The sequence below is a fragment of the Geotrypetes seraphini genome, chromosome 4, assembly GCF_902459505.1.
Source record: "Geotrypetes seraphini chromosome 4, aGeoSer1.1, whole genome shotgun sequence".
NCBI classification, from domain to species: Eukaryota; Metazoa; Chordata; class Amphibia; order Gymnophiona; family Dermophiidae; genus Geotrypetes; species Geotrypetes seraphini.
In genome coordinates, this window is record NC_047087.1 from 243,768,478 (window position 1) to 243,782,018 (window position 13,541).

The 13,541-nt window shown below is 41.5% G+C and overlaps 1 protein-coding gene across 1 annotated transcript in view; it reads left to right on the forward strand.

Moving 5' to 3' along the window:
• Nucleotides 1-13,541, forward strand: part of JMJD1C (jumonji domain containing 1C) — a 593,631-nt gene that overhangs the window by 488,911 nt on the left and 91,179 nt on the right. Inside the window, 2 exon segments of the mRNA XM_033941997.1 lie at nt 1,322-1,536; nt 5,623-5,775. Of these exon segments, the coding sequence (XP_033797888.1) occupies nt 1,322-1,536; nt 5,623-5,775 (368 nt within the window).

Below are 13,541 nucleotides of genomic sequence, written 5' to 3' on the forward strand. Positions count from 1 at the left end.
GAAGTTGCCTCCACTGGGTCAGACCGTCCATCGCGCCCAGCGGTCCGCTCCCGCGGCGGCCCATCAGGTCTATAATCTGTGAAATGGTTCCTGACCATTTCTATAACCTACCTCTGCTTCTATCTGTACCCCTCAATCCCCTTATCCTTTAGGAACCTATCTAAACCTTCCTTGAACCCCTGTACTGTGCTCTGGCCTATCACAACCTCTGGAAGTGCGTTCCATGTGTCCACCACCCTCTGGGTAAAAAAGATCTTCCTAGCATTTATTCTAAACCTGTCCCCTTTCAATTTCTCCGAGTGACCCCTAGTACTTGTGGTTCCCCACAGTCTGAAGAATCTGTCCCTGTCTACTTTCTCTATGCCCTTCAGGATTTTGAAGGTTTCTCTCATGTCTCCTCTAAGTCTCCTCTTCTCTAGGGAGAACAGCCCCAGCATTTTCAACCTGTCAGCGTATAAAAAGTTTTCCATACCTTTTATCAGTTTAGTCGCTCTTCTCTGCTGCCTTTCTTTACAACTTTTTCCCAACTATGAGGAGGGCAGTTTTGAAACCCCCCCACAGAGCACCCTTTAAAAATTCAGGCAGAATGCATGTCATGGATTCTTTTGACATGTGCAGTCTTCACCTTCATGGGAGTAAGTAAAAAGTATGCACCAGAAAATAGTCACTATGTGCCTGATATTCCGCCACTGGGAGGCAACCCAAATTACTCCTGCAGTCAGCGCTGACCACTGATATTCAAATGCTGGCCATTTCAGGTGGCAAGCATTGAATATCCCACTTTTTATGGCTGTTAAAACGTTAACCAGCTAAGTCAGTATTCAGCACTGACTGGTTACGTTTATAGTGATCAAATATAGGACTGCTATTTACATGGTCTGATTTGACTGCTAAACTTAGCCACTCAGCTCTGAAAATTGTTGATTATCGTGCAATATAGCTAGTTTAGCTGCTAACTGAATATTCAGTGGAGATAACCAGTTATCGCGCGCTGAACATTCACATTTAACTGTTCAGTGCCATTTCTGGCCTGTTAAATAGCACTGAATATCGGCCGTCATGATTTGAAACTAAATCAGTGTGAGTACTTACACTCCTTGACCTAAGCCAGCCCTTATTTGCCCTGCTGACAAAAATACATGCACTGTGAAACAGCACGTGTGCTTTTACGCACACTTTGCAAAGGAAGCAGTATTCAGACAACTTTGGATTGTTTACTTGATTTAGTGGTTAACTCTTCTGATTTTTTAGAGTAATTATAGCAATGTTAATGTAATAGCTAATTAAGTACTTGTATTTATTGTTCTTCAATTTTTTTTAGGTTATCTTTCAGTAAAAATGGAGTAGTAAGAGTAGATGGGTTCTCATCGCCTGATCAATATGATGATGAAGCATTGAACTTATGGACACCTGAAAATGATGAAGATGATGAGCTAGATCTAGAAGCTACTAAGTACATCTTGGACAATATAGGCGATAAATTCTGTCAGTTAGTAACATCTGAAAAGGCAGCTATGTCATGGATGAAGAAAGATGGTAAGAGAATCATTCATTTGTGTGCACTACTGTACTTCAAGCCCCATTAAGCGTTAGGAATTGAGACACTGAAGAAACAGCCGAAAGGGAATCTTTACAATGGAAACACCAGAGCAAACAAAAGTCATAAGGCAGAGATGTCCACAGCCAAAGTCTGATCAACCAAAACAGTCTATTGATGACAGCAAATGTAGACTCAACACAGACAGTATTTCGGCTAAAATAGCCTTTATCAAGAGTCTATTAAAAACAAAGTATGTATATATAAAACATAAATTATAATCAGAATAATAAAAACAATGGTCTAAAGCAGGGGTAGGCAATTCCGGTCCTCAAGAGCCACAGGCAGGTCAGGTTTTCAGGATATCCACAATAAATATGCATGAGAGAGATTTGCATCTCGAGGCAGTACATGTAAATCCATCTCATATATATTCATTGTGGATATCCTGAAAACCTGACCTGCCTATGGCTCTCGATGACCAGAATTGCCTACCCCTGGTCTAAAGGAAATATAGAAATAAAAAATACTGCTTCTTACATGAGGTGCATAGTAAAAATGCATGCTTCATTAGTTTGTGTCCAAAAGCTCTGCTCCAGACTCCACCTAAGCTCTGCCCCAGACCCCGCCCCATAATAGTACTAATTGTAATACAATTTTCCATTCAATTTTCCATTCAGTATATATATATATATACTTATACACACACAATATAATCTTTTTAAAAAAATTTCTTTATTCATTTTAAAACTTGCAACAAGTAATTCATTATACAATCATATACACTATAATAATACTTATTAATCATACATTCATTGAAATCAAACTATAACTTCGCCCTCCCATCCTTCTTCCAATATAATCATATAATTTTATACATATAAAATCCTCCCCCTCCCCCCTTATACTTCAATAATCAAAAGGAGAGAAATAAATTATTAATTACTCAATTATACTTAATCCTTACAATAATTTGTTAATGGCTCCCAGACCTCCATAAACTTTTCATAACTTCCTCATTGGACAGCTATTATTTTCTCCATTTTAAAAATATGGCAAAATGAATTCCACCAAAAACTATAACTTAATCTATCATAATTTTTCCAATTCCTCGTAATTTGCTGAATAGAAACTCCTGTCACTATGAATAAAAACTTATTGTTTTTATTAGATATTTTACTTTTTTTCCTCATTGAAGTTCCAAATAATATCGTATCATATGAAAGTGCCACTGGATTTTCAAGTAAATTATTAATTTTGACTCCAAATAGATTTCCAAAAATTACATATTAAAGGGCAAAAAAACAATAAATGATCCAATGTTCCAGCTTTAAGATGACAGTGCCAACATCTATTAGACTTGGAGCTATCTAATTTTTGCAAACGCACCGGGGTCCAGAATGCTCTATGTAATAGAAAAAACCAAGTCTGTCTCCTAGATGCAGACACTGTACACCTCATCCTCCAAGACCAAATTTGTGGCCATTGAGACGCAGTAATTTGATGCTTGATCTCAATGCTCCAAATATCCCAAAGACCATTTTTTGTTTTTTTATTTATAAATCCAGATATTAATTTATACCACTGAGCAGCCTGGTGCCCCAGGAAGTCCACCTGAAAACACAAGAAAGGCAAACTGTACTTATTATTGAGATTTTTCCATTCAGGGAACCACAAAATTAAACTACACAAAGCACATTGTATGCTTCTCAACATTCATTCGTACCAGAATACCTGGCCTTGGTCACACATGCAGAACACAGATAACCCCTATACAAATGCTGGACCACAAACTAAAAGTACTAATATATACTAATGAAACCTTAAGATGCAAAACAACCCCCAGAGAAATAGAAACAAATACATTTCTTCCTTAACAGTGCAAAATATACACAGCAGATATAAATTCTCAAAACTGACACAATTCAATCATTAAATTGAAAATAAAATCATTTCCCCCTACCTTTATTCGCTGGTGATTTTATTTTTCAACTATCTTTTCCCAGTCTCCGGGTTCACTTCCTTCTGTCTATTCTCTTAATTGTGTATCTAAGGCCACCTACCTTATCCATTTACTGTTTCTCTCCTTCACTTTCTGCCATACATCCATCTTTAGCATTAACTTTTAACATTCAACTTTCTTCTGTGTCTCAAAATCTATCTACTTTTCCATGTTTTCCCGTCAAATCTATCTATGTGTACCATCTCCTCCCTCTTTCTTCTCCCCTATTCTCATCTATCCATAAGAAGCATTTCTTCTTATCTCTTCCCTGATGCACCCTTGCTGTCCTCCCTCTGTCTCCCCTTCCATTCCATCCCTGTGCACCATCTCATCCCTTTCTCGTGGCCAGACATCTGTGTTTTCCCCCTTCCTCCTCCTATGGTCTGGCATCTTTCTCCTCTCCTTCCAATAGCCTGGAATCTCTCTCCTCTCCCATAGCCTGGCATATCTCTCTCCTTTCCTCCCTCTTCTTGTGGTCTAACATCTCTCTCCTTCTCTCCTCTCCTTCCTGCAGTCTGGCATCTCAATCCCCTCCCCTCCCCTTCCATTCCCTGGTCTGGCATTTCCTTCCCATTCCAGTGATCTCTCTTCCCTCCTTCCATCACCCTTCTTCGGAATCTGACATTTCTCCCTGCTTTAGGTCATCTCTCCTCCTTTCCAATGTAATATTTCTCTCTCCCTCCCTCCTTCCACCATATCCAACAATTTTCCCTCTTCTTTCCCCATGTATACCATCTCTTTCCTTCCCACTCCACACCTATGTCCAACAATTCTCTTTTTCTCTTCCCTCACCCACCAGCAGCATCTCTTTCCCTCTCTTCCTAACCCCCAGCCTGTGCAGTATCTGTCCTACCCAACCCCCTCCCAGCCCGTGCAGTGACTGTCCTTCCCCCCTTCTAGCCTGTGCAGTATCTTTCTTTCCCAACCTCCTCCCAGCCCGTGCAGCGTCTGTCCTTCACTCATTCCAAACCCCATCCCCCTCAGCTTGGATCCTCTGTTATGACCTCTCCTCAGTTCCAGGACCCCCCCCCCCCCCTCCCCACTGCTGTAATTTAAAATCTTCGGGTAGTCAACGGCACAATGAAGCGAGCCTCCCGCTGTCAGCCTGCCACAGAAGTGTTCTTTCTGCAATGTCCTGCCTACACGGGAAAAGGAAGTGCTGCAGAAAGAACACTTCCGGGGCAGGCCAACAGTGGGAGGCTCGCTTCGTTGTTCCACTGGTTGCCCAAAATTTCAAACTACAGTAGTGGGGAGGTGGTAAGTGGGGGAGTCGGGAAAGCCATACTTTCAATTGCCCATCCAGAAAACACAAATACTACCTGTACCATAGCAGGAATATTAAGCCAAAAGCATATTTGAATTGGAAATAAGTCCCTTCCATTCAAAATATAATGTTTTCTTTCTGAAATGTATTCCAGGTTTCTCAAAAAGTTTATGCTAGTGGCACAGTAACATGATTTAGTTTGGTATAAATGTTGAATGGTAACAGCTGAAACAACCTTTGGGTAAATGATTTTAATTCCTCCACTTGGTTTAGTTGCTATAATAGAGAGTTGAACGTGGTGGTCATAGCTGGCACCCTAATTGATATTTTCAGAAGTTTAGATTGTCACTGTTTAGAAACTACTGAATTCTCACTTCAGGTCTGCTCTTCCCACAGCAGTATTGACAAACATAAGCTCAGGTTTGAAAAAGCAAGTAATTACGGTAAATCAAAATCCTGTAAGGCACTGTTTTGGTTGTTGTCAGTTTAGTAAGTAGTTGCTTACTTGGAGGGTTTTGGGCTCTGGAAAACTTGGTTTGGCACTTTCATAAGCAGTTATTCATTAGAAATAAGTTTATTTTTCATCAAAGGTTTGTTGCATTTTAATATGAATAGAATGAGAAGATATAACATCTAATAGTGAAAAAGGAGAACGAGGAGTAATGCCAGGCAAAAGGCCAGCTTATATTTTGAGGCAAATATACAGTATATCTCCATTTGAAAGGAAGACTGTGTTCAAAGGAATCCTTTCGTTTAGGCCTGTATGTGCAGATGTTTGCTCTTACATTTATACAAAACACTGTTTGTTCTGCATTTCAGCCAAAATTGCCTGGAAGAGAGCCGTGAGAGGAGTCCGGGAGATGTGTGATGCATGTGAAGCCACACTGTTTAACATTCACTGGGTATGCCAAAAATGTGGATTTGTGGTCTGCCTGGATTGTTACAAGGCAAAGGAAAGGAAGAGTTCTAGAGGTCAGTTTATAATTTATATGAATTGGACCATTCTACGTATTGTTTATTCTAACTTTTTATAGAAATACTGGTTTAACATTTTTCTGTAACTCTTATTGAATTTCTGTTTCATGAGAGAAATATCATATCTTAGGCAAAAAGCCCCCACCTTTTGGAAACTTGTGTAGAGTAGCAGTTAGAGCAGGTGACTGAGATCCAGAGAAGCCAGGGTTCAAATCTAGCTGATATATTTTGACTTTGGGCAAGTCCTTTAACTCTCCAGTCTGAAGTATGTACTAAGATTGTAAACCTAGGACAGACAAATAGGTACAGTATGTGCTCACTAACGCACAAAATAAAGTGCAATCCAATTTTGCTATTCACGTGCATTTTCACTTAATAATGGCCATGCACAGTGTAGTGCAGGTGTAAATGAAAGTGTGTTCCCATGAGGAAAAAGATGTTCATAGAACTGTGTGTGAGTATTGTTACACTATAAGACTGTATATACTGTACTTTTACAAAAATAAGTATATAAAATACATTTGTAAAATGCACAATATAATAAGTAAGCTGTTCTTTACAAGAAGAGTATGTGACATAAATTTATGGTATTAGGTAGGAAAAGTGTAAGGTGAACATGGTTTCATAGGAACCTGACCCAGAGGTGGGCAAACTTTTTGACTCATGGGCAACAATGGGTTCTTAAATTTGACAGAGGGGCTGGACCAAGAGCATCTTCTGTGTGCCATGTTACTGATGACATTAACTCCCAAATTATTTCTGGTCTGGATTTTATCTGAATCTTTGCAACAATATACTGCTTATCAAGACGCCTCAGCCCCACCACTCCACTGCAGAAAGTTTCATTCAAATTGCGGGAAGTATCTGATGGTGCTTCATCATTGGCTGTCTTTGATTTGACATATTGGCTGCCTACAATCTGGAAGCACTTTGCAGAATCCAGGCCTAAATCCTTACTAATAGTACAGATATCCTTTATTGTTGAAACATTTTATTAAGCATTTTCCTCAAAAAATAGGAATACAAGCAATCAACTTTCCCCCAGCCTTCTTTCCACTCCCCCACTACTGTTCATCCAGGAGATGCAACCCACCACCAGTACACCCCACGAGAACAAAAAGTTCAGGAATCTGTGTTCTGATAATCCCCGAACCCCTACCCCAATAAACAAGGCTAAGTTACATGCCCCAACTACCACAATACTCAAAACAACAGTAACAACCCCCCAACTCAAAAACCACCACCATCCAAAATAGATCCCATCGTAAAAGATCACAACACTCCATAGAAAAATCCTCCATTCTATTGTAACTGCTACCCCACCAACCGCACTCCTACCCAAGAGCCCACACCATTCCCGACCCACCTAATGCCTAAACTCACCATCTTCCCAGTCCCTTCCCCCCATAGTACAGCACTTACAGGACATTCAGAAGAAGGCTATGGTCCTTAGGATATAACTGCAGTATATATGGATCCCAAATTTGCAAAAATCGCTGACCCCCTTTCCTAGAACCCTTTGTTTCCCTCACCTCCCAGCAGGCCGGCTGATGTACATCAACCCGCCAGTGCCAAAACCCAGGGGACTCACTTGAAGTACAGTATTTCATAATACACTTCCGAGCCACCAAACCCAGTTTGCGACACAATAATCTACGTGCCCCTCTCAGTGCTCCAAACTCCTCAGGTAAGTCCAGTACTAACTGCTCCGGGTTACCAGTCAAGGCAAGGTCTCTGGCGCATAAAATCCAAAATATCCCTCCAATACGATTGAATAGAAATACACCCCCAAAACTTGTACCCAAACATCCCAGCCTCCGACCCACATTTAGAACACAAAAGATTGGCAGCTCCCCCAAAATAAAAAAATTGTTGAGGGGTTAGGTACGCCCTATAAAGCACCCTATAATAACACTCCTGCAAAGCTGCACAGCGTTTCAAGGAGGGAACTCCCTTCAAATGTTCCAAGAGAATCCCATGCCTAGGCACATGCAATTCTTTCTCCCAACTCATCTGTAGATCCGCCCCAAACTTTTGTATATCATTGACACTGAAATCTCCTCTTCAGTATCCATGCCATAAGGCTACCCAACTGCCCGGAATCTAAGGTGGCCCAAAAGTGTTTAAGCTAACAATAAGCATGTTTATTGCCTCATTTGGCCTCCATCCGATTCAGCAGATCATCGTACACTACCTGGTCCCCCTCCAAGGTCATCACATGCTCCATCTGCCAGACCCCCTCCCGCTGCCAGGTAGCAAAAGCCACATTGACATTCCCCGGGGAAAAGGGGAGTGCCCACGCAATGGAATCTGGTCAGTAACAAATGGATCCCCATCCAAATTACTCACCAACCAGATCCACACCTCCTGCATAGATCTCACCAACAAACTCTGATGTAACCGGGCAGGAAGTGCACCTCTCGGTAAATGTAACAAGGAAAACAACTGAGCCTTTTCCATCTGCACTGGAGTAAATTTGGTAGAGCCCAACACCCAATTCCCCAAATGTCTCAACAAACAGGCATAATTATACCGTTGCAAATTGGGTAACCCCAACCCCACATCTCCCCAGCCCCCTTGTAAAAAGGCTGTTGGCAACTTACCTTTCTTATTTGACCAAAGAAACCTGGAGAACAAACCCTGCATCTGAGAAAGGTCTCTACGAAGGAGGCGCAGCGGGAGGATCTGAAACATGTAAAGCTACTTGGGCAAAATCATCATCCTTAGCAAGTGGATCCTCCCCATTAACGATAAAGGCAATAATTGCCATCTCTCCAGACAACCTTTCGTATCCTGCAACATTCGAGGCACATTTAATTTATACAATACGGCAACATCCATAGCTATCCGCACTCCAAGATATCAAAAAGTCCTCTTAGCCCATCGTAATGGAAATTAAGGCCCCCACCCTTCCTGCACTTCCACCAATGAGGCCAACGCTTCCGACTTAGTCAGGTTTAGCCGCAACCTGGCATAATCCCCATATTTCTTCAATAAATCCAACAGGGCCAGCAACAAACATTCTGGTACCACAATATGGACTAATAAATCGTTGGCGTAAGCCACCAGTTTAAACTGGGAAGTCCCCTCCTGAACCCTTCTATCGTTGGCATAGCATACACGTCTTGAATAAGCGGGTCCAGGGTCAACACAAGAAGGAGCGGTGACAGTGGACAGCCCTGCCTCGTTCCGCAAAAGATAGAAAAGATTCCCAACTCCATCCCGTTAACTAAGATGCGCGTCTGCAGAGACACATACAGCGTACACAAAGTGGAAACTAAAAGGCCCCCAGATCCATACACCTGCAAAGTCTCAAACATAAAATCACACCTGACCCGGTCGAAGGCCATTTCCACGTTGAAACTGATGAGAAGAGACCTCTTCTGCCAGGCGGCCCGCAATTCCAATGAAACCAATAATACATATTCCAGGTAATCAACCTACCTTGCACAAATCCCACTTGTGCCTCGTGCAAAAGCTGAGGCAATACTCTAGCCAACCAAAAGTTTTGCCAACAATTTAACCTCCGCATTTAACAAGGAGATAGGCCTATAGGCCTCTGACACCGTATGGTTCCGCCCTGGTTTAGGGAGAACCAAAATATGCGCTATATTAACATCTCTGGCATCGCCTCCACCTGAATCATTAAATAAAAGGCTTGGGCAAGGGGCTGCACTATCCCCGCACCCAAAGTCTTGTAAAACTCATTCCAAAGCCCATCCTCTCCAGGGGCCTTCAACAACGGACTCTGCACAGTGGCCGCATACACCTTCTCCGGAGTGACCAGGGCCTCCAATTTCGCTCTCTCCTGTGAATCAATGCGAGGGTGGCTAACATTCTGAAGATACATGGAACCACACAAACCCCCTTCTTCCGGATCCGCATACAATCGCTTATAATATTGCTGAAAAATCTCACAGTTGCCCTCGTCGTGTGGACCCGCTGACCCCAATCATTCCGCAAAGCCACAATTGACCGCGACCCCCTTTCCGGAGCAACCAGACAAGCTAATAACTTCCCTCCCATCTGTCCAAAATGATATAACTGATGCTTATAATAGGCCTTAGATTTGCACGCCCATTGATACAACAACTCATTCAAAGCTACCTGTATCTCCAAGTACCGGGCCCTATCCACAGCCAAATATGTACGTCCAAACTGGCGCCGCATGTGCCTCAGATCCCTATCCTGGCGTAAAATTTCTCAATTGCACGACTTACGCATGTGGCTGGTATAACTAATAATAGCCCCCCCTCAGCACGGCTTTAGCAGCCTCCCAAAAAAGCACCAAGTGGTCTTGATGAGCCACATATCTTGCACATAATTTTTTTAGTGCGTTTGCAACATCTTTTGAAATTTAATGTCATTATACAGATAAAGAGGAAACACCCACGGGAAGGGTTGGTACCACCCACTGCCAACTGCAGCCTTACCCAGACATGATCAGATATTACCGCCGCTCCAATGTCTGCTGTTCTGACTGAGCCAAACAACGAACTAGACACCAAAAGATAGTCAATACGCGAGTGGGTATTATGAACCCGCGATAAGTGGATGTAATCTCTCTCTTCCGGATGTAAGACTCACCACACATCAACTAAATCCAGCAAGTGTCCCATACTCTGCAACTCTTGAGCCCCCGGAAGCCGTCCTGTGCTCGCCCCCCCCCCCCCGAACAATTGAGACTGGGGTCCCAAACAGCATTAAAATCCCCTCCCACAATCATTGTTTCCCCTTGATGCTTCAAGAATGCAGCCACCATCCGTTTCTGAAAGAGGAGGTCAAAAACATTTGGAGCATAAAGACACCCAAAAATAATCTTCCGCTTAGCAAACGTGCTATGGAAGCCAACTCTAGAGCCTTTGCTGGGCACGCTCTTCCCCAGTGCCGCGATCATCTCACGCTGGCCCAGCCTGAACTTAAAGACAGTTTCTTGAAGAAGGCTTGATCCCGAACCTTGCGTTTTCCCCCTGGCAAACCCCCGACTCATCACACAGAGATCACATTGGCAGGCTCCCGAAACATTTCTTTTCAGCATGGTCACGCCACAGAGCTGACAGGAGGACGGATCAAGGGAAATATCCAATACATTAAGAGAAAAGGAATCCTGAAGTATTTTCTTGAAAATCAGCAGCACCCTTTAACTCTTCAGAATGTGCATCAAAGTTGCTCTCATTCTTAAAATAAATGCCACCCTCTACTTTAATTGTGCTTAAATACACTGTCTTAAATCATATAGAGCTTCATGATGCAATCAGTATGACACGTGCCTACTGCATAGGTTAAATACCACACTGGGATTTCTGTCAGATATCTGGTCTTTGGCCAACTCAGCCATCCATTCACTTTCAGTTGGTAAATGATTATCTGACCTTAGCTGGGGTAGGTGGATAAAGAAAGACAATGGCAAACCACCCACTAACAGTCTGCTAAGAAATCAGTGGAATTGTATTGAGGGGTCCGGGATGGAGGGAGGGATGGAAAAGAAGGGCAAATCTCGGGCCAAAAGGAAAAATGTCAGACCTCCGGGGGAGGGAAGGGAAATGGTAGGGAAGAAGAATGAAGGAGACCCTGGCAAGCGACTTATCAGAAGATAACCTGAGACCACAATGATTTGAATAATGACCAGATAACAAAAGGTAGAGAAAATGATTTTATTTTCTGTTTTGTGATTACAATATGTCATATTTGAAATGTGTATCCTGCCAGAGCTGGTGTTAGACAGAGAGGGGAGGGGGGACAGGGTGCAGAGCTTGGTATATATTTGTACACAATTTGGTTCAGAATGTTTTTTTTCTTGTTGTCTTCCTCTAAATCTAGGGTGCGTCTTATGGTCAGATGCATTTTATGGAGCGAAAAATACGATAGTTTTACTTTGGTCATCTGTTCCATTTTAGTTATCTGTTCATGTTGACATGTTTAAATGAATTCTTTTTAATTGTTTGCTATGTTGGTTATATACTTGGTTTTACTTTGGTCATTTCTTATACACTTTGCTCTGTTTTAGATACTATTTTCTAGTTTGATTACTTATTTTATTTTTGTTGAATATTACTAATTGTTTATTTGTTTTTATGTACATCATTTTGTTTGATTATATTGATTTTACTTTGTTACTTATATCTTCAGTTTTAATTTATAAACTATTTGTTTATAAGATTATTATTATTGAATACATAGTATTTGATCATTATACGTTTTATTTTTAAGAGTTGTATGTAGTTGTTTATATATTCTTTGTTTTTATGTATGGATATCTTTTATTGGATATACTTTTATGCTGGTTATGTTTCATTTTAATGATTGTTTTGTTTTATGTATTTACACTCCTGATGCAGGCCTTGGGGCCGAAACACAAATCGTGTAAAGTCAATTAATCATAGTATATTATACACCACAGACTATTATTTGCCTCTTCGTCTCCTCTGCTGTTTTTTGTTTGCCTTTGGATTTGCAGTGGATTCATCTTCTACTTTGTTTTCTTGGAACAGGCTGAAGCCATTAGAAAGTCTGCCCAGCTTTGTAGTGTGTATGTACGTGTGTTTTTCAAAATCCAAATAGGGTGAAATTTCCATCATCAAATGCATACTGCCTGACTGATTAGGAGACTGTTTTGTTAGCGTATCCCCAGGCAGGGTTCAGTTTTTAAGAGTTGTATCACAGCTCACAGTATCATTTATGGGTAGCTTCAGTAGTCCACTTGAGATCAACATTGATCGTGGAAATTTGCAGAGGTGCAGAAGGAAAACAACGAAGGTGACTGATTGGTGTTCAGTCTCATTTATTGAATAAAAAGACTCGACACGATCATGTTTCGGCCATAGGCGGGCCTGCTTCAGGAGTCTGAATTTATGACGAGATGATATATGTATAGGTATTCAAGTCTTCAGTGTTAAGAGCGGTGCACATTGCAGGCAGTGACAGAGGGGCATCACTGGCTGCTACTTGGTTTTCTTTATCATTCGGTATATGCATATTGTAATAAAGGAATAAGCATTGAAGACTGAATACCTACACATATATCATCTTGTCATAAATTCAGACTCCTGAAGCAGGCCCGCATAGGGCTGAAACACGATTGTGTCGAATCTTTTTAATCAGTAAACGAGAATGAACACCAATCGGTCACCTTCATTGTTTTCCTTCTGCTTTGACGCTCCATGAAGGTAGCATCTCCTGTGTTTTCTGTGCAATCTTCAGAGGTGCGACATAGACAGTTGTTTATTCATTCATGGCCTCTGCTTTTTAGAAAAGGTTTCCCAATACAATAAATAGGTTTGGTCAGACAGTCTTCCAGAATCTTTTGGAGATTAAATTCCAGTTCCATCCCTTCTTAAGTCCTTTGGTTTTCCTGTCTTAGACTGCCTAGTTGGCACACAAAAAAATGTTGGTGTCTTCTTGTTGCAGTATATTTGTTATTGTTTTTTCTTTCTTTTTTCTGTTGAAATCAATCTATAGTTAGGGATTCTCATGGTCTGAAAACTTGCAATTTTGTTTGTTCTCAGAGAAAATCAAGGTACTTAGCCTATAACAAGTGTTCTTTCCTGGACAGTAGAATGTATATACCCTTGCATACCTGCCCTCTCCCCAAGAAACTGTTCTATTCAAGCTAAATATAATAGACTGATCTATTCCTGCATGACTGCAGGAAATGGCGCATATGCACAGTGAAGCAATTCAAAAACTATAGGTGTATTCTAAGCTGAAGAAGTTTCCAGCATAGGCTTCATCAGGTCCTGCTGTCCATATAGGAGACCCCTAAA